This window comes from Lagenorhynchus albirostris, chromosome 2 (assembly GCF_949774975.1).
Source record: "Lagenorhynchus albirostris chromosome 2, mLagAlb1.1, whole genome shotgun sequence".
In the NCBI taxonomy this organism is placed as follows: Eukaryota; Metazoa; Chordata; class Mammalia; order Artiodactyla; family Delphinidae; genus Lagenorhynchus; species Lagenorhynchus albirostris.
The window spans coordinates 141,985,498-142,006,788 of NC_083096.1; the positions used below are offsets into that span (position 1 = coordinate 141,985,498).

The window sequence follows — 21,291 nt, forward strand, 5'->3', positions numbered from 1 at the left end:
AGCGGGGAGTGGACAGTCATTGCTGGAGAAGTCGGTTGGGGCCAGACCATGAAGAGCATTGGGAATCAGGCCCCAAGTTGCATTTTATCCTAAACGCCCCCGGAAATGGGTTTTAAACCTAGGAGTAGCATGTTCCAACTCAGAAGGCTCCCTCTGTCCGCCAGAGTGCTGGTGGACTGGAGGTGGGGCGCATGGCAGGCGGGGAAGACAGAGGCAGGGACTGGGCCAGGCTGGCAGCCATGGGCCTGGGGGAAGAGGGAAGACTGAAGGCTGCTCAGGAGGTAAAATCAGTCTGCAAGCGACAGTGAGAAGGAGGGAAGGGTGGAGGCGGTTGGGAGTCTGATTGAAAGGGCATGAAGGTCTCTGGCCTGAGCACCTGGTGGACAGCAGCGTGGTCACAGGGCCAGAGGACAGTGCTGGAGCAGGTGCAGACCTCCTGAGGGAGGCGTCAGCTGATGGTTGGCTGGTGGATCTGAATCCTGTGGGGAAGTCTGAGCGGGAGATGGAGGTTGGGAGAGCAGCAGGTAGAGGTGTTAGGGAGGCCCTGATGGCAGAGGGGTCTCCCAGGACAGTGTGGGTGAGGACAGCAGGGCTGGGACAGAGCTCGGGGAAGCACCACATTGGGAACAGTTTATTGGGCTCAATAGGGTGCCCCAGTAAACGTGCTCTGGGGGCTCCTCTGGTCCCTCCCATTTTCTCACCAATTTCAGATAGAAGAAACCCAGTCCAGTCTAACAGTAAAACTCCAGACTCATCCAGTTTAAAGCGAATCCTGTCCTAGCCTTTTGCATCTGTTGCAGACGTGGAAAGCTGGAGTGGGAAGAAGGTCCTAGCAGGTTTTGCTCTCTTTCTTGCTGCACCTACTCCCCTGTTGCTAGCCCCGGGGGTGGCGCAGTGAAGAGGGAGAGGGAGTGAGCTAGGAAGGTCCTCCTTTCTGGTAGTGGGGTGAGCCGGGGTAGCTGCTCCCCGGTTGTTTTTCTTCAGCAGAGCTTTTGCGGGCTCTTTGGGGCCCCTCCTATCACTGGTGTCTCTCACCTGTTATTCCCTTGACTCGGGCGCTCCCTGCGCCATCTGGCTGCTCACAGTACCCTCCTCAGGCCTGACCTCTGGTCAGCTCCTCTGCTGGGGACACCTCCCCGCCCCCCGCCCTGGTGATCCTCTTAGGCAGTGTCCCTTCTGCAAGGTCCGCACTGGCCCGTGAAAAACACACACATCCTTGCTGGAAATGCAGCCCTTTCCCAAGGCCTTTGGACGTGAGTCAGGCACCAGCCCCTACATACCTCAAATCTTAGGGGACACCGCCAAGGTCTCTTGGCTTAAAGTTAGGGAGGAGCACTCCTCTCGTCCTCAGCATACAATCTCTCTCTCTCCCTTTCCCTTTCTCTTGAAAAACCCTCACCCTCTGCATCAGTCAGCTGTTGCCGTGTGACAAACCATCTGAAGACCTAGTGCCTCAAGACAACAACCATAAGTCTACAGGTCAGCTGGAAGTTTCTGCTGACTCGGACTGGGCTTAACTGAGCTTGCTCATGTGTCTGCAGGCAGCTGGCTGCTGGGAACAGCTACTCCAGGGTGATCTTGGCTGAGATAATCCAGCTGGGCTCCACGTGGTCCCTCGTCTTCCCATAGACCAGCCTGTATTTATTTCATGGTGGTGAGAGGGTTCCAAGAGACAGCGAGCATGTTCTTACGAGGAAGGTAGCAGAACAAGAGAGGCAAAGAGAAACATACAAGTATTTTTCCAAGTCTCTGCTTTTGTCAAGTCTGCTAACATCCTATTGGCCAAAGCAAGCCATGTGGCCACACCCAGACTCAGAGTGGGAAGGGTTGGCAATGTGACAAGGCAAAGGCATCCACGAATGAGGGCCTTCAGTGCAATCAAGCTACGACTCCCTCCATTTTCTCTATTCTCCAGGTTCTGTTTATCCTTTGAGATGTGTGATGAACCAAAGATCACAAAAATACCTGCAGTTTTGTTCCTGTTGTGTGGTTCTCACCCACAGGGTCAAGAGCCAGAGAGACCCAGGCAAGGTCTGTTGTATCTACACTTGCTTGCCTGGTGATCTCATCTAGTACCATGGCGCTGTACACCTCTGTACACTGGCGCTGCTGAGTTTTGTTTCCAGTGGAAACCTCTCACCGGCACTCCAGATTCTTACATACCCTTGTCTAAAGGCATCTCGAAATTAGCACATCCAAAGCTAAACTCTGGATTTTCCCCATAGATCTGTCCTTTCCTCAGTCCTGCCCATCTTAGTCAGATGGCTCTCTTATTCTCTCATATCCTGCAACCAGTTTGTCAGCAAATTCTGTCAGTACCTTCAAAATAATATCTTAAACCTTGCCCCTTCTGTCTCCCTCTGCCACTCCCACCATCGCACAGACCACCATCGCCTCTCACTCGAGGGTCCTGTATGGTCACCTGCTTTCTCTCTGTTTCCCTACAGTCTGTTCTCAGCACAACAGCCAGAGGGATCCTTTAAAAACCTGCCCGCAACCTGTCACTGGTCGACAAAATCCACAGTGCTCACTATGGCCTACAGGCCCGTCATGATCCCCCCACCATGCACAGGTTGGCCTCTGACCTTTGCTCCAACTCTCCCTCCCGTCACTCCAGCCTGCTGGCCTCTGTGCACGCCTCCAAACGTGCTTAGGGTCCCGTCTGGGAGCTTGGTCTTCCTCGCTGCCTCTGCCTGGATTGCCCTTCCCTCCCTCCATTGACACCGCTGCCGTGTCACCTCTTCAGAGGGGCCTCCCAGCCTCCGTCAGCCTCTCTCCTCATAGCTTGGATTACTACCTGACACTACCCTCTCTGTGTATTTCTGTATTTCTTTTTCTGTCTCCCCCACTGGAATAAAATATGCTCTGGGAGGGCCAGTTAAAAATCACCCCACTATGGGCTTCCCTGGTGGCGCAGTGGTTGAGAGTCCGCCTGCCAATGCAGGGGACGCGGGTTCGTGCCCCGGTCCGGGAAGATCCCACATGCCGCAGAGCGGCTGGGCCCGTGGGCCATGGCCGCTGAGCCTGCATGTCCGGAGCCTCTGCTCCGCAATGGGAGAGGCCACGGCAGTGAGAGGCCCACGTACCGCAAAGAAAAAAAATTAAAAATCACCCCACTGTATTCCGGAGCCTAGAACAGCAACTGCACGGCAGAGGTGCTGAGTGTTTGCTGATTGCATATGTGGGATGCAGGGGCATCGGTGAAGCCGCAGGGTTTGAAGCTGCAGGAAGAAGCACCAGCACAGGGAGAGTGGCTGAGCACACGAGGCGCGAGGCCAGGTTGAGCCCCAGCCGCACTGGAGGGCTGTGTCCATCTGCTGGAGCAGGAGGAGAACCAGGAAAGCCGACAGCCTGGAAGCCAAGGGAGGAGGAATTTTGAGAAGCTTCATGTCTAAGATGCACTATTTCTGAGATTTGGTGACTATGATTCATCATTTCTTGGATCCTATGATTTGAAACAGCCTTTCCTTGTGGTGGAAGGATTGCTGGCGCTTGGGGAGCCCCGCCCTCCCCAATGGCCTCCCCTGCTTGGGGGCTGAGGGCTCTGGATCCGACCCACATGTCAGAGTCAAATGTTCCAGGAGGAGTTCCTGCTCTCAGTTGCTTTTCACGTGGTGAAAATCTATCCTTCTGGTTTGAGGTTTTTCCCCCAGTCGCTCACAACCCTGAGCAAGTTGTTTTGCAAAGCTGGGTGGTTGGACATCGCTGACACCATTTCTTAGTCAGAGAGCAGAGCTGCAGGGGAGATCACATGCTTCCTGCAGGGAAGCTCGTCTCACCTCTGTGTGGTCGCTGTGTGGCTGCAGGCAGACCAGCCCCCTCCCGCGGCCTGTTTCCCCCGTCGGTTTCAAGATCCCTTCTAGCTCTGTGGTTCCGAAACACAAAGGCCTAGAGGCCAGTGAGGAGGCTTCTGGGCACGAGCAGAAGGTTCTGGAGGTGGGTTGGTTCCGGGACGAGGTTGGAAGGACGGTGCAGAGCTCAACCTTGCAGACCTTGATCCCAGGTGAGGGGGTGGTTGTTCCACTCGAGAAGGGGGAGGCCGGAGGTGAGTTTGGGAAGGATGGATTGGAGCAGGGTAGCGTGGAGTGGGCAGGATGTGCCTGGAGGCATGGGGACACCCTGGGAGCGGATGCAGTCACTTTCGTTCCATTCAGCCCACTTTTATTAAGTAACTGCTCAGGGCAAAGACATTGTGCTGAGAGCCGGTGGGGAGGGAGAGGGGAGAAATACAGGTCCCTGCATCCAGCTGACAGCCACCTTAGGACAGACAGACCAGAAGAGTGCCCTGGACAGCTACTCTCTGCAACCCTTTCTAGCTCTGACATTCTGAGAGGCCGTGCAGAAAATGAGGACACCAGCGATGAGGGTACCAGCGGCCCCCTCACCCTTGCTCTGGCCCAGAGCAGTTGCCTACCAACCAAGAACACAGAGGACCAGGGCAGGGAACTGGGAAATGGAGGCAGGTGTGCCTAAGGAAAAGTCAGAAAGATGAGGGGTCCAACCGAACAGGGAAATAAGGCCCACTGCATCCTTCAGGGAGGGAAGATACGCGTCCGTCTCTCAAAGATGATCCTGAGGAACACAATAGGCCACGTCCCTGGATGACTCTCCAAGGCATGAGTTCATTTCCCAGGGCTCCAAGCAGGGGTTCCAGAAAACTGACATCTGCTCACAGAGCAGCCTCACAGAACAAACCCAAGCAGAACACCAGTCAGAGCTGGGCCCCTTCTTTGTTTTCCAATCTTTCAAAAACACCAGAGAGATTAAGTAATGACTTGGGTCTATTTATAGCTCCCAGTTACCCGCTCAGGGATTGGATGAAGCTCTTGGGAGCTGTGCTTGGAAAGGAATAATTCCCACCTTTGGAGCTTGGCTTGGGGATGGGGGTGAGTTTGGAACCGTCACAGTGGGAACTTACAAATAGTAAGTGAGGTGGACTGTGGCCTTGCCCCAAGAGATGTGTGGGGAGGCCCAGGGCAGAGTGTGTGTATACTTGATGGGCTTGGCTGCCAATGTCTCCCAGGCACATTATGTCTGTATTTTACGTAACCACCACCGGGAACACAGGCCTCATGGGGCAGACAGGAAGGCTTCCCATGGGTCTTCAAAGCCAAAAGAAAATGGTGCATATTTTTTCATTTAATAATCAAAGGTATACTTCTTTATTAAAATCTGCGGGTAAGTTCACTGAGAATTAGTGTGACCACATGTATTAGGAAATGCTTTGGGCTGCTACTTAACAGAAACCTGAAGCAGCAGAGGCTTAAGTAAGGTAAAGGCCTGCACTTTCTCCCCAAAATAAGCAGACCAGAGGTGGCAGCTCGTGGTCATCAGGAGTCCGTGCTCCCTCCACCTTGGTGCTTTGCTGGACTTATTAAGCGCTTGGCTTTTATCATCAGTGTGCCTCATGGTTCAGTAAGGTTGCTGAAGCTCCAGCTTTTATGTCCATGTTCCAGGCAGAAAGAAAAGAGCTGGAGGAAAGGACCAAAGGGTCCTGGCTGCATGGGCATCTTTTAAAGCTTTTTCCAGGAAATGCCACCCAATGACTCCCACTTACATCGCATTGGCCACCCCTTTGGCAAGAGAGGCTGGGAAACAGGGCTTGATGTCAGGGTCTTCTTGGTCCCTGTAACATGCCTGGGTTTCTGTTAGTGAGTAAGGAGACAGCATGGAGACTGGGCAGACAACTAGTCATCCGTGCTGCAGCACATAATTTAAATTATTGTCATTTTAAAGGAAGTTGTAGAGAGATGTATGTATGAGGTATAAGTTCCATTCGGTTTCTTACATACGGCCTTTTGAACGCCCTTGGTTTCTGCTCATGCTACAGCAGCCTTCCCTCTAACCACTTTGTCACTCGAACCTACTGGAAGTGTACCCAGGAGACATTTTCAAGCTGTTACCACGTGATGCAGTGTGGGCCTCCTCCATTCTGGTCAGGAGCGCCCAGGGCCGGTAGGTCATGCGCTCCGGCAGGCTGTGTGCCTGGCGTGACTTTGGCTCTGTTTGCTGTCCAGAGCCCTTGCAGGCAGCTGTTATTCTGGTGGCAGAAATCTGCTTACCACTCATCAAAATACAGCCTCATGTGAGCTTCTGCGATCTCAGCTCCCGACCCTCCTTCTTCTCTCCCTTGTGACAAAGCTGAAATCAGTGGGGAAAGCCAAGACCATTCTCTACCAGTTTTCTGCCATGGTAGCTCATTCCAAGCCCTCTTTCTCCTGCCATATGCTAACCCTGAACCTGTATTTTAGCAACAGTGAAAAAAATTATAGTCTCTGCTTCCCAACAGTGGCTGCCAGGGTGTAAAGTTAAGAAAGAACGCACACTCATACTCATGTGTATACCTCCATGCATGTGTGAGCTGAGTCTCGCAAAAGGAGAGACTTGCCGAGAGCAAGAGTGAGCGGGACGGAGGGTCCAGGTAGAGGAGGAACGTGCACACGAGGCGCACGGCCTGTTCAAGGAAGTGCCAGCACAGGAGCAAAACTCCTTGTTAGCATCTCTGATTTAGGTTAGGTTCCTAAAGCAGGTTATAAAGGCAAAGACCCTCGCTGTGAACTGCAGATTGCTTTACACAAAGTTTGCTGCCAGAACCACGTGAGGGAGTCACCAAACATCCTCAGCAGTGGGTACTGTCATTTGAAAATTTCTTTAACAGTTTGATAGGTGAAAATGTCTTTTTCAGTGAAGCCGACATTTTTTTTTTTAATGAGGGTTTTTTTTGGCTGCGTTGGGTCTTCATTGCTGCGCGCGGGCTTTCTTTGGTTGCGGCGAGCGGGGGCTACTCTTCGTTGTGGTGCGCGGGCTTCTCATTGCGGTGGCTTCTCTTGTAGCGGAGCACGGGCTCTAGGCAGGCTCAGTAGCTGTGGTGCACGGGCTTAGTTGCTCCGCAGCATGTGGGATCTTCCCGGCCCAGGGCTCAAACCCGTGTCCCCTGCATCGGCAGGCGGATTCTTAACCACTGCGCCACCCTGAACATTTTTTAAAAGGTTTTTTGGCTACTTATGGTTTTTTTTTCTTCTGCAAAGTGAATAACCTGGTCAGGACGTTCCATCATTTTTCTATTGAGGTATTAATGTTTCTGTGGTCCATTTGTGTATGCAGCAAATATTTACTGAGTGCCTGTTACGTGCCGGGCACTCTTCCAGGTGCTGGGGACACGGCGGAAAACAAAACAGAGATCCCTGCCCTCCAGGGAGCTGATGTTCTGGTGAGAAAAGACAGACAGTGAACATGGAAACAAGGTCAAGATTTGTAAAAACTCTTTAAAGATTTAGGATGATAACACTTTGTTGTATAGTTTTCCCAGTTTGTCATTTGCTTTATTATTTTATTTGTATTGTAATCTGTCTTAGAGAGCTTCTCAATTGTTTTAGCTTTTGATTTTGGCATAATTTTAGATTTATAGAAAAGTTGCACAGATGGCAAAGAGAGTTCCCAGCTGTGCCCGTCTTCCCCTGATGTTAGTGACTTACATCTAGCACATTTGTCAAAAGTAAGACATGAAATTAGTACACACTGTTAACTAAATTGCTTCATTGGATTTCACCAGTTTTTCCACTAGTGTTCTTTTTTTCTATTCCAGAATCCAATGCAGGATACTAAGTTGCACTTAGGAAATTCTTAATTTTAATGAAGTAAAATCTATTGATTTTGTTCTTAGAGTGTCCTTCCATATCCTGAGATCTGATAAAACCTGTGTTTCTTCTAGATTTTTATGGTTTCATTTTTTAAATTATTTATTTCTTTAAGCCATCTGGGATTTATTTTGGTGCAGTGTACATAAAGATCTAGTTTTTATTTTTCTGAATAGTTGGTTATGCAGTTCTCTAGAATGAGTCCTTCCTTTCTTCACTGATTTGTGAAGCAACTTCTATCAAATATGAAATACTTAAATGTCCCAGGTTCTGTCTCTAGGCTACAGGTTCCGTTACATTGATTTTTCGATTGAGGGCTGTGTCAGTATCTCACCGTTTTGACAGTTACATCTTTATAGTATGCTTTCATATCTGGTAGGACAAGACTTCCTCCTCCTTTAGCTTTACGAAAATTATATTAACAAGAACAATGATCCCATTTATGTGCCAGGTCCTGTGTTGGGAGCCACAGATAAGATATGAATGACCAAGTCCCACCTTCAAGGGAGCCAGTCTGTGGGGGAAGCAATCACGTGACTAGTGCCATCCAGCAGCGTGCTGGAGCATAGTAGACCCACAGGGCAAGGGCTGTGGAGTCCACCTGGAGCAGTCATAGAAGGCTTGGCCTCTGCTTGATTGGAGTAGGAATCAGCCAGAGAAGTAGGCAGTGCTTTTCGGGCAGAAGGAACAGTGGTCAAAGGCCTGGAGCTGGAGAAGTATGCAGCGTGTTTTGGGAACCTTATGCAGATGGTGTTGGAGCTTTAAGTCCTGGGATGGGGGTGGTGGGAAGAAGTAAGACTGCATAGGGAGGTGGGGCAGGATCATAGAAGTCCTTCACTGCCAAGGGAAGTGTTCAGATGACCCCAAGGGCCCTCCTATCCTGGAATTCTTCAATTACTGACTCTCTTCCCAGGAACATGTTCCCAGCCAACCTGGTGGAAGCCACATTCAAACAGGTGAGTGGGTCCCCGGACGATGGAGAGGTGGGCAGGCAGGGCCAGCCTGGGCCCGGCTAAGGAATGACAGGCTTGCCCAGCCAGTCTCCCTGTCTCTGGGGTTGGGACGCTAGGGAGAGGTGGTGGGAGGACCTGGATCCTTAGAGCCTCCTGGGGCCACACTCCTGCCCTGGGTTCCAACTTTTCACGAAGAAGAATTATGAGGGTGGAGGGAAGCCCCTGCTGAATGCCTGCTCTGCCCTCGTTTACACCCATGCGCGCACACACCATCCCCTTCAGTCCTCAAAACAACCCTGCCCTGGGGTAGGGCCAGCCCCTCTCCTGGACGAGGAATCTGAGGCTCAGGAGGGTTAAAGGATTTGCCCAAGGTTATAGCACTAGTAAATGGCAGAGCTAGTAGGTGAACCCAGACCTGTCTGCATCTAAGCCTGTTTCCCCTTTCTTTTTAGAATAATCCTTTCCCCCTAATAAAAACAGTAATAACATTCACTGTAAAATATTAGGAAAATACTAAAAAATACAAAGCAGAGGATAAAAGCCACCTGTAGTTCCAGCACCCAGCAATAGCGATAGTAGAAGGTATGTTTCTAGTCTGTTTTTCTCTGCAGAAATGTTTTTAAAAATAAAATTAGGATCACAGGACATATATGGTGTGCATCTTGCTTTTTCTTCCCCACTCCCGTTATATCATGGGTACTTTCCATGGTTATTAAATATTTCTTAAAAATACAATATTTAGTGATGATGCAACTGTTTGGCTCTTATAAGGCTGGCTATAATTTATTTGCCCATTTCCCCTTTCAGTTGTTTTCCAAAACAAGAAATTATGGTCAACAACCTTGTACACCAATCTTTGTCTGCACTTCTAATAATTTCCCATTCTTTTCCTCTTCTAAAATGTCAGCCGGTCGGTTGACTCAGTCCAACAAGCATTTCCTATCTTCTTGCCTGTGCTGGGGCCCTGTATTGGGCCTGGAGACACAGAGGAGGTGGCTGAGGGTTGTGGAAGAGGCTCCGAAATAAGGAGCTGTGAAAGCCTGAGCTAATCACTGTATCTTTCCTAACCTCCTGGGTCTTCATCTGTGAGATGAGCCAGGTAGTGAAGGTCCCTGAATGCTAGGCTAGGGAGTTTAGATATTATTCCAGCAGTGACGGGGAATTATTGAAGATGTGAGAGAGAAAGAGAGAATATTGCTCTACTTCACTTCCCTGCCTGGAATGCCCTTTATCTTTTGGCAAACTCCTACCCATCCTTCAAGGCCCAGCACCCAGCACAGAGTGCTCAACGTTGGGATGTTGATTATGATGGTGATGGTGGTGGTGGTGATAATAGCAGTAATGGTTACAGAAGGCTTACCATGTGCCACGCCCTGCTGTCAACACTTCACATACATTGTCTCATTTAACCTAACGAGGTAGATTAACTATTAAGACCCCATTTTACAGATGAGGGAACGGAAGCACAGATCCTGAGTGGTTCCCTTTTTCCCCCACTAGAAGACTTGCTTTATTGATACTGTGGTGTTGGGAGGATAGGAGCCCTTATGTGGACTCCTAGTACCTGAGGAATGAGAGGAAAAGACTCAGGAATGCCCTGAGGGCTGAGGAGGAAAGGTAGGTGACTCAGCCACTCAACTCTTCCCAGCTGGGGCCTCATCTCATCAAGAAAGCTCGGGACAAGCTGAGCTTTTCAAATAGAAAATCCAAGTTTCCATCAGTGGAAGGCAGGGCGGGCTGGCTGTTATGGATGGATAATGGATGGTTGAAAGGGGATAAACAGGTGAAAGGAGGATTATCCAAGTAGATTATCCAGGTAGGAGATGGATGGATGATTAGAGAGGGTCCCAGGTGGGAGTAATGAGGCATAGAAAGAAGAGAGAAGGCGGGATGGAGGGAGGTGTGGCTGGGTAGTGTATGGATGGATAAAGGAACCTCAGTTTTATTTTTGGTAAAATATTGATAATAATTGAGAATAATCCCTGTCCTGCCTATGTCACAGGGTTATTGTCAATCAAATAGTTCATGAGTGGATACAAATCTGCTTCCACGATGTTATTATCATTGTTGTTGTTGATATTAATAACACTTGGACTCATTCCGGGTTGGGATGTCGCCCAACAGTACCGCACCAAGACCACCCCCGTTGTGAAGTCCCCCAAGGTGGCACCGGAGGAGGCCCCTCCTCGGCGGATCCTCATCTATGGGGTCCAGGAGGAGAATGGCTCTCGTGTGCAGAACTTCGCCCTGGACCTGACCCCACCGCCCGAGGTCATTTACAAGTCGGAGCCTGGCACCAGCGACGGCATGAACGTGCTGGGCATCGTCATCTTCTCTGCCACCATGGGTATGTGCTGCCCACCCGCCCCGGCGTGCCGTGGAGCCTGCTCTCCTTGCATTTATCCCTCCCTGCATCCCTGCGTCCAGTAACCTGAATAGCCTGGAGTCTCCCCATCTTCCAGGTGGTTCCTTCCTTTCCTTTCCAAGGGAGTGGCTCATGTCCCCATTCCACTGGGGGTGGCAGGAGGTATCCCCAGCCGGAGCTGATGTTCCTCACTCGGAATTCCCCATCCCTGGGTGCTGTTTACCTCCAGGGGTGTCGGCCCTCCCTGTGAGAAGAGCATGCCTCTAGCCCCGTCCCAGCGGCTGTTTATTTAAAGCCCTCATTCCTCCCCTCCGCCCTCAACCACGGGGCCTTCTCTCTGCAGACCTGTCTGTGCCATTTCTTGGGGCCGCCTGGCCACACCCTTCCCTTTGTTACTCTTCTCTGGGTCCCCAAGGCCCACCACAGGCTACTTACCAGAAAGTTGGTAACGCTTAACTTGCACAGGCCCCTTTTGGGGCCTGTACCTTTTTTCCTTTTTTTAATTTTGTATTCTTTTTCTTGAAGAGGTCCACAAACTGTGTAAGCTTCAGATCCCACAAAACCTCTGGATACGCCCCTGCCTGTGCGCCCACGGCCACCCCCACCAACGTACGCATACAACCTTCTCCCTCCTTTGGAGCCTAGGAAGTCCTAACCCCTCCACAGCAATCTAGCTTGTCCTCGTCCTTTTAGGCCAGCCCAGGGGTCATCACGAGTCTCACTATAAAATCACATCAGCCCCCCCGTCGCCCCAGCCCCAGACCTGGGAGGGCCTCTCTGGCTTCCGACTCCTCTGCAGGGCTTTCTTCTCAGTGGAAGGCCTCCCCATCCTCCAGGATTCTCAGCCAAGGAACCTGGGGGTCACTTGCTAGCCCGCCTTCTGCCTCAGCCCACACCCACATCCAGTCAGGCCTGCCCCTGAAATCTCTCTGCGGTCTGTGCATTTACCTTCGGCGCACTGCCCCAGCCAAGGCCGTCGTCATCTCTTACCTGGTTTCTGCAAATGCCGCCTCAAGAATTCCGTGTCCCGGTGTGTCCTCCTCACGGGGTCACTGAGTCTCCACGTAAAGCCTCCACTGGCTCCACTGTACTCCAAGAGGGGTCCAAACACCGCGCGCGGCCCGCACAGCCTGCAAGCTCCGGCCAGGCTGCCCCCTCTCGTCCTGCTCTCTTCCCCCCGCCGCGCTGCCCGCCGGTTCCTGGAAGGCGCCTCCCGGGCCCTTCCCACCTCCCTCAGCCTGGCTGTTCCCGCCCCTCCCTCTCCCCTGCACCTTTCTCATCCTTGAGGGGCCTCTGCATAAGCATCCCGTCCTGGGGAAAGTCTACCTGGCCCCCCAGTCAGGTGCGCTGTGTTACTCACATGTTTGACCCAGTGCAGTTATGTAATTGTTTGTGTGACTGTTTAACGGCTGCACGGCAGCTGTGTACGCTCCATGTAGGCGGAGACAGGGCTTGTTCTCCATTTAGCCCCATAGCCTCCACGGGACTGGCTGGAACAGGTGCTCAGTAAAATCTTCCAGAGAGGGCTTCCCCGGTGGCGCAGTGGTTGAGAGTCCGCCTGCCGATGCAGCGGACACGGGTTCGTGCCCCAGTCCGGGAAGATCCCACATGCCGCGGAGCGGCTGGGCCCATGAGCCATGGCCGCTGAGCCTGCGCGTCCGGAGCCTGTTGCTCCGCAACGGGAGAGGCCACAATGGTGAGAGGCCCGCATACCGCAAAAAAAAAAAAAAAATCTTCCAGAGAGACGGGTAGATGGATGGATGGATGGATGAATGATAAGGGGTAATGGAGCACTTATCGTCGTGGTCAAAAGGCCAGGCAGGCACACAGAGGAGCCAGGACCTCAGAGACCCAAGTGTGTGAGGAGACAGTGTTTGGAAGCATCCTCAGTCCATCTGATAATCTGTCCCCAATCCTGGACTTTCCTCCTCCTCCCAGCCATCGCCTCTCTCTTAGGGGTGGGAACACACTAAAAGGACATCTATTGGCAGAGCTAAAGAAACCTTTGAGACCCTTCAACTCGCTGTTTGCTGAGCACATGCAACTGTCCACGTGTCAGTGTGTATTTGTTGTGTGTGCCCAGCTATAGCTGCACCCACATCTGTGTGCCCACATCTGAGCGTGAGCAAGCACATTTGCACGGCTGCTCCCCTCACTGCAACCTCCTTCCCCGTTTCCTCCCTGGTGCTGGGATGTGGCTGCTGCTAAGGTGTCGTTGGCCCTGCCTGTCGGAGGAAGCCCACTGCCACCCCCTGCGTCCCATGCACACTAGCACCTAGCCAGCCGGAGCCCATGGATGCCCCAGAGAGCCTGATGAGGAACAGGACAGAGCCAGCAGAAAACCTGGCTCTCAGCTCAGTCGGGCTTCCGTGGGCCAGATGCCCAGGGCTGGGCCCAGTGTCATCCGCATGTCTGGCCCCTCCTACCCACCCCGGCAGGGCGCCACCGCTCCACATCACCCATGGTAGCTGCTCCCCAGACAGCGTGGGTTCGGCTTCATAGGCGGGGAAAGAGCTCTTCTCCGGAGTCCCACAGACCAGGGTTCAAATCCTGCCCCTCCCCAGCTGAGTCAGTGGATCAGCCTCTCGGACACAGTGACAGTAAGCTCCCTGAGGGCAGTCACAGGGTGTGATTTGCTCTCCAGTTTTGTGTCACCAGAGGGAGAACAGTCACTTGTCACTGTTCCAGGAGTGGCCTCCCCATGCTCACCTGCGTGAGCTCACCCCACAGAATAGCACACACATGAAAGCTTCCTGAGTGAAGGAGAGCCCAGAACCCCAAGGGGAGGGCAACAGGGGCTCCGGAAAAGCCTTTATCATTCATTCATTTGTTCATTCATACGTTCATTCATCCATCCAATGATGAGTTGCCTTCATGGGGTTAACCTTCTACTGGAGAAGACAGAAAAAAACACCAGACGACTGTTGTAATAAGTGATATGAAGGGATCAGAAAGAAGTGAAATAGAGGGGAGTAGGTGGGGAGTCTGCCAGGGCAGTGGGAGCGGGTCTCCAGCCAGGCCAGAGCTTCAGGCATCGGGTACCATGCGGGCAAAGGCCCCACCACAGTCAAGAGCTTGATGTAGTCTAGAAACGTGAAGAAGGCCGCGACGGAAGCACAGCGAGGAAGGGAAAGCAGGGCCTGACGGAGGCGGGAGTTGTAAACGGGGTCGGATCAAGTGGGGCCTGAAGCGGAGGGTGTGGGAGTGCTGGTTGTGCTGTGTGTGCAGGGAAGCCGGTCGGGGGTGTTGGCAGGGAGCATTTCTGTCTTTAGAGCATGGTACTTGCTGCTGGGTAGAGCGGGGTGAGAGAGGAGGAAGAGATGAGAGCCCTGTGGGGAGGCCACAGCCTGCTCCAGCGGGGAGGAGAGGGGCGGTGCGAGGGAAGCGCTGGGGCGTCAGAGGCTGCTGGGCAGTCGCTAAGCACCGAGATCTGCGTGTGCCTGTGGTCTGTCCCTGCCTGGCCACCAGCCTGTGTTGGCACACGTAGGCATCATGCACATCTGCCGCCGTCTGCGGCGTCTGTGATATGCTGTGTCCCCGCCCCCCGCAGGCATCATGCTGGGCCGTATGGGTGACAGCGGGGCCCCCCTGGTCAGCTTCTGCCAGTGCCTCAATGAGTCCGTCATGAAGATCGTGGCAGTGGCTGTGTGGTAAGCCTCGTCGTAGGGGTGCGGGGGGCTTCTCTTCTACCCACTCCACCCCCTTCCAGCTCTGCCCTGGGCAGCTGGAGGGACACCGTGGTCCCGTAGGAGGGAGCAGAAAGCTGCCCGGGAGGCTGCGTTCCCCTGGATCCCCCCAGCCCTGACTAGGCCGGGTTCCAGCCCTGGGCCTGCCACTTCTGGCTCCATCAGGCCCACTGGCGGCAAGCTAAGAGCTAATAAACCTGGCCCTGTGCTCTTGGCCTCAGTTTCCCCATCACCTGGGGACTCATCAGCTCAGTCTTTGGAGAAAGGAAACACTGGAAGTGACAACCAGCTGCCCCTTCTTGGTTCAGAGTTCAGACCTTAGGAATCTTCTAATTTAACCTTGCACAGTCAGATGGGGAAATGCAGAGGCCGGCCAAGGTCACCCCCAGAGGCTGTGGCATTGCTGGGCTGAAACGTGGGCTTGCAGAGGGCAGGGGAGCTCCTCAAAGGCCTGGACGGAGGAAGGCAGAGCGGCAGGAGGCTGTGCATCGCTGGGCTGGTTGAGGTGGCATTCGTTTCACCACGTGCCAGGCACCTGGGCACACAGTCTCATTCTGTCCTCACAGGGGCCCCGGGAGGCTTAGAAGGGTGAGGCTAGGCAGTGATGCAGTGCCAGGGCCTCCCAGGACCTTTGTGTGCCCGGCACTGAGCCGGCTGCCCCGCCCACCCCAGGTACTTCCCCTTTGGCATCGTGTTCCTCATCGCTGGCAAGATCCTGGAGATGGACAACCCCACGACCGTGGGAAAGAAGCTGGGCTTCTATGCTGTCACCGTGGTGTGCGGGCTGGTGGTGCACGGCCTCTTCATCCTGCCCCTGCTTTACTTCTTCATCACCAAAAAGAACCCCATCGTCTTCATCCGCGGCATTCTCCAGGCCCTGCTCATCGCGCTGGCCACCTCCTCCAGGTAGCCCTGGGCAGCGGGCAGGATGGGGGAGGAGACCATGGCTGAATGCTGTCCTTCTGTCCAGCCATCATTTGTCCATAGCCATAGAACCACGGAAAGTGTCAGCGTGACCTGCTTCACAAACTTGGGAGACGCTCCGGTAACAAGACGTATTCTTAAAATGTAACGCTTGAGGCACTACCTGCCCAAACGGCAGACCCACATACCCCGGGTTCACTCAGTCCACACGGGGCTCGGCTTCCACGCAACGGCGGCAGGGGGAGCTGGAGAGTGCTGAGTCTGCAGTCGCTATCGCTGTTGCCTTGCGCTGCCACGTGGTGCTTCTGTGGAAGTCAGGCCCTGTGCTGTTTAGGGACCTTGCCTGTCTACCGTCACTGGGACAGCCTGACAAGTTGCCCCGTCACAACCTTGGCGGTGTCTCCAGACAGTGGGAACTTGCCTCATGGTTCCATCATCCACTAGCTGTGTGGCTGTGGGCCAGTCACCTGACCTCCCTGGTGACCTCCCTGTCAGTTTCCTCGGATACAGACTGAGGATCATTGCAGCCTCTGCTACATAGGGTTACTGGGGGATTAATGGAGATAACCCACTAAGGCCGGTCTGGGCTTGATGAAGCAGCACCTGCCCTCAAAGATCCCAGACCAAAGCGAGTGCAGGAGACCCGGGGAGGTAGTGTCACGCAAACTTGGCTATTGAGCAAGGGGTGGGGTAGGGGAAAGGAGGTGGTCACTTACTGGGCATCTAACCCTGTGAAGAAAGGGTGGTTCTCCCCACAGCAAATGTCCAAGCTCCGCATGGAAGAAGTCACCCGAACTTGAGCCCATGTCTCTGGCACCAAAGGCCTGGCTCTTCCCTGCATCCCTTACTGCCTTCTCTTCCCTGGGCCTCAGCTTCCCAATCTGTAAAGTGGGAATGAGGGCCACCACAGACCTCCTTCCCTGGCAGCCACATGGCCCACCCTTGGCAGCAGAAGCACCTCATACAGGACTCAGGAGGAGCAGAAGCCCAGTGAGGAGAAGCCCTAGAAGCCTTGTCCAGGAACCCTCACCCAGGGCCGAGGGAGGAGGTGAGAGGGAAAGACGAAGCCCCAGGCAGCTGCTGGCCCCTGTGACAGAGCCGGCAGCCCTTGCCATTTCCTGCTGGCAGGAACCACGGCCTCGGGCCCAGCATGCCTGGGGCCCATGAGGGGCTCTGGCAGGTGCCAGTGGGCTTCCCAGGCAATGGCCTGTGGTAGAGGAAGGGCTCTGGGGCCACGCTAACCCGAGTTTCAGTCCCAACACCGCCACTGGGAGCTCAGTAACAACACAGCTGCAACGTGAGCGGTGGCTACCACTGGTTGAGCGCCTACAGTACGCAGACGCTGTCCTGAGGGCCCACTCGTTAATCCTAATAGCTCTGTAATGTATGGACTGCTTGGGACAAGGAAACTACGGCACACGCAGGTTAAGGAGCTGCCCGGGCCACTGGGCTAGTGGGAGGCCGGAATCTGAAGCCAGCGGTCCCGCCAGAGCCCTGCTTTTGACTGACCTCTTCATCCGCACTTGGCACAGTCGTGCGACACAGGGTCAGCCCCTCCTCCCCTCTGGGCTTCAGTTTTTTCACCTGTAAAAGGGACTTAAAACCCCTCCCTCCCAGGAAGCCATGAGGATGTATAAAGCACAGTGCCCGGCGCATAGTAGGAGCTCGGCTGGTGGTAACTCCCTTCCTGACCCGTGTGTATGGGGGTTTCTGAGGCCCTGGGCCTGGGCAAGTCTGGCCATGTGACCATTTTCAAAGCCCCTTCAGCCTGTTCTCCCCCTACCCCAGATGGGCCAACTGCCTGGCGTGGGGGGGGGGCGGGGAGAGCTTCCGTCACTGGTCAGCGGACAACCTGGGGGCCCTGCCCATCCTGGAAGAGGGTGATGAGCAGATGCTGGCCCCTCTGCCCACAGCTCAGCCACACTGCCAATCACCTTCAAGTGCCTGCTGGAGAACAACCACATCGACCGGCGCATTGCCCGTTTCGTGCTGCCCGTGGGCGCCACCATAAACATGGACGGCACCGCACTCTACGAGGCTGTGGCCGCCATCTTCATTGCCCAGGTCAACAACTATGATCTGGACTTCGGCCAGATCATCACCATCAGGTGCACCCCCGACACCCTGCACCCAGTGTGGATTGGGGCGGCGGTTACTCTGGAACGGCCTTCAGGAGTCTTGAGCTCCCAGATCTCATGGAGTCTCTGAGGCCCAGAGAGGGCAAGGGGCTTATTCCAGGCCACACAGCAAGCCAGTGCTGGGGCTGAAACGTGACCTGGCCTCGTGACTCGGGGCACCAGGCTCCTTCCCCAGTGCTGCCCTGCAGAGGGGAGCTCTGAGCAGGCTGGGAAGCTTGGGGACGGAGGAGGGCCTGCAGTCTGGACATGCAGAGCAGGGGAGGGTGATGCAGGCAGGCACAGGGTAAGCAGAGGCCAGGGGCAGGATTGAGGGATGGTGGAAGAGTTGCTGGTGTGGCTAGAGCTGAGGGAAGGGTACTAGGGTGAGGGGCAGAGGCCAAGGGGAAAGCCTCACATGCCACCCCGAGGGCACAAGTCTGACCCTGGGGACCCAGTCCTAGAGGGAGGCTGGGCAGAGCTGTGCCAGTGGACAATCAGAATCTGTGGGCAGCTTGCTGGAAACCTACAGAGACAGTGACTCCAGACACAGGGTTTTCCACAAACTCCTCAGGAGGTTCTGCTGAGGCCAGGGATGGGGGCCTCTGGGACCACAGGACCTTAAGCAGAGACATGCCTCCCACCCAGGGAACTCCCTGATGTGGCATTCCTAACAATTCCTGCTCCACGTGCTGTCCCCAGAGGCCCTGGGATTTTGGCCTCCTCCTTGGGTCCAGGGCCCAGCAATGCTCCCTGCCCCTCCTGCAGCATCACAGCCACTGCAGCCAGCATCGGGGCAGCCGGCATCCCCCAGGCCGGGCTCGTCACCATGGTCATCGTGCTCACCTCCGTCGGACTTCCCACTGATGACATCACCCTCATCATTGCTGTCGACTGGGCTCTGTGAGTGGGGTCGCCCCCCCCACCCCTATGCCTTGGGTGGTAGGCACTCGGGGTGGGCTGGGGAACTGCCGTGGTTTGGCACAGTGGGTACTCGCTGACACCGGCCCAGCTGCATGATTTGCGGGGCCCAGTTTTCAAAAATGAAAATGTGGGATCCCTTGTTCGAAAATTATAAAGAATTTCAAGAGGGTGGGAGCAGAGCATTAGCCCGAGTCCGGGCCCTTCTACACGCTGACCCTGAGCCACTGCACAGTCACATGCCTACAAAGCCGGCCCCGCATCACCCACTTCAGCATCACCGGGGGTGGTGGGCTGGGAGGACAGGAAGGCGCCCATCCTGTGGGTGCTGCTGGGGTGAGCACTGTCCTCTTCCAGCTCCCCTTACAGCAGAGGGCCTGCCGCTCACTGCCCACCTTGGCCCAGCAGGGACCGTTTCCGCACCATGATTAACGTGCTGGGTGATGCACTGGCCGCCGGGATCATGGCTCATGTCTGCCGGAAGGACTTCACTCAGGACACGGGCACTGAGGTGAGAACGATGCCTCCCTCCCAGCCGGGCTGCCCAAAGACCCGGGGGTGGAGCCAGGTGGGGTGGGCAAGGCAGCACATCGGCCACCCACCAGCTGGGCAGCCCTCGCCTGATCCCTCCATGCCTTGTTCTCATCGTGGGCACCCGGGTGACAGATTCCTCTAACAGCAAATTGCTGAGCACCCACTGTGGCCAGCGCTGATCCAGACACAGGAGCAGCAGCGGTGAACACAGTCAGTGCCCTCAAGGAGCAGTGCCCACAGCAATGCCAGCGTTCACACGTCTGCTGGGGCTCCTTCAGTAACCACGTGTAGCAGGCTGCCCCACTCCATGGGGAGGACGCTGAGGCCAGGCAGGGGAGCCGCCCATTCCCGCACTGGACCCCGTGGGCCAGGTGCCCTCCTCTACTAAGACAGTCCCAGGAGAAGGCAGGAACTGGAGCCCTGTGACCTACCAAGATCCCCCAGCACGTCTGTAGGAAACCCAGTCGGGTTGTTCCCAGCCCTTTGCTCCTCCAGTCCTCCCTACTGCCTAACCCCAGTCTCGCCTGCTGCTGCCAAGACCTGTTTCCCCTCACCAGAAACTGCCGCCCTGCGAGACCAGCCCAGTGAGCCTCCAGGAGATCGTGGCGACCCAGCAGAACGGCTGTGTGAAGAGCGTGGCTGAGGCCTCAGAGCTGACCCTGGGCCCCACCTGTCCCCACCACGTCCCCATCCAGGTAGAGCAGGATGAGGAGCCGGCTGCCGCCAGCCTGGACCACTGCACCATTGAGATCAGTGAGCTTGAGACCAACGTCTGAGCCTGCGGAGCTGTAGGGGCTAGGGGAGGCCTCCGTGATCAGGGGCCAAGGGCAGAATCTCAACTCACGGCTTTCCTGAGCACAGGGCCAGGCTCACACTACCTTCCCCCCACCTTGAGAGTCCGGAATGAGATCCACGTGACGGAAGGTGGAGTCTCAGAAAGGGGAAAGACTGCATGTGGGAGCCCCGGCTGGAGAGTTACAGGCAGGCGTAGCCCAAGCCCCGCCTGTAACATTTCCATCGTGTTGACCTGTGAGGGCGGCAGGCAGGGGTACGGTCCCCACTTTCTGGAACACAGAGTTGAGGCTCTGAGAGCTGAAAACAGTTGCCCCAGGTCTCAGAGCAAATAATGTCAGGGCCAGGACTCTAGTTCAAGGCTTTCAAGCCTCGGCCCCTCCCTCCCGGAGGATAGGGTTGCCTGCAAGGCCAGATGCCGAGAGAGGCTCCACCCCTTCCCAGGAGCCCCAAAGCCACCACTGCTTTCAATTTATGAAGACATAGCAATGTCCTGGTTCTGCCCCAGCTGTGTCCCAGCCCAGGCCAGCCCCCACCCTGCCCCGTAACACGTGGTCTCAAACAAACTGCTCTCCCCAAGGATGGGCCCAGCCTAAGGCCAAGACCGCTGCCTTCCGTGTGCCACATGACTTGTGTGTATGGGGGCCCATCCTGTCTCCTGTCCTACCAGTTATCTCTCACAAAGCTCACCCAATGTGGAGACGAGGATGTCTTCATCAGAGCCCCAGGGCCCTTAGAAACACCAGGGCTAGCCTCCCACTGAACAGGTGGGCTGGCCGGGACTGGGGAGGCAGACTCACCTGGGATGCTTTAGTCAAGCTACCCATGTGGCCCTGGGGTCAGCGCTCCCCCAAAGCCCGTGTGATGAAGTGGAGTTAGATTTTCTATTCCCTTCGGTGTTTGCAAATTCAGTGATGACTAAATAAAGGTATTTTCTTTTTCAATCTTGTGGGCCTAGCGACCATACTCTGGCCAGCATTTCTTTATTGGGCTAATACAGGCAGTCAAAGAGCAGACTGGCCTGTCTGGGCAGCCAGAGGACAGACAGGGCTGTCCGGGAAGCTAGAATGTCAACAGCCTTGTCCGTGTAGCTGAAGTGTAGACAGCTCTGCCTGGGCTGTCAGCGTGTGGACAGGCCTGCCTGGGCCGCCAGCGTGCAAATGAGCCCATCCTGGTGGCTGGAGTGGGGACAGGCCTGCCTGGGCCGTCACATGCAGGAGGTAGAGTGCAAACCAGGCTGCCCAGGGGCCTGTCTGGACAGCCGCAGTGTGGACAGACCACTCTGCCCACAGCCTGGGCTCTGCTCTGCAGGCAGGGCCCTGAGGTCGGTCCTCACAAAAGAAACACATTTCCTCAGCCAGCCTG

The 21,291-nt window shown here is 54.9% G+C and overlaps 1 protein-coding gene across 1 annotated transcript in view; it reads left to right on the forward strand.

The window, feature by feature from the left end:
- Positions 1 to 20,870, forward strand: part of SLC1A7 (solute carrier family 1 member 7) — a 47,100-nt gene extending 26,230 nt beyond the window's left edge. The window contains exons 4-11 of the mRNA XM_060140054.1: positions 8,551 to 8,593; positions 10,715 to 10,937; positions 14,506 to 14,605; positions 15,314 to 15,547; positions 17,479 to 17,673; positions 18,448 to 18,582; positions 19,009 to 19,111; positions 19,692 to 20,870. Of these exons, the coding sequence (XP_059996037.1) occupies positions 8,551 to 8,593; positions 10,715 to 10,937; positions 14,506 to 14,605; positions 15,314 to 15,547; positions 17,479 to 17,673; positions 18,448 to 18,582; positions 19,009 to 19,111; positions 19,692 to 19,910 (1,252 nt within the window). The 3' untranslated portion in view covers positions 19,911 to 20,870. The remainder of the gene's footprint in view (positions 1 to 8,550; positions 8,594 to 10,714; positions 10,938 to 14,505; positions 14,606 to 15,313; positions 15,548 to 17,478; positions 17,674 to 18,447; positions 18,583 to 19,008; positions 19,112 to 19,691) is intronic.
- Positions 20,871 to 21,291: the final 421 nt, after the last annotated feature.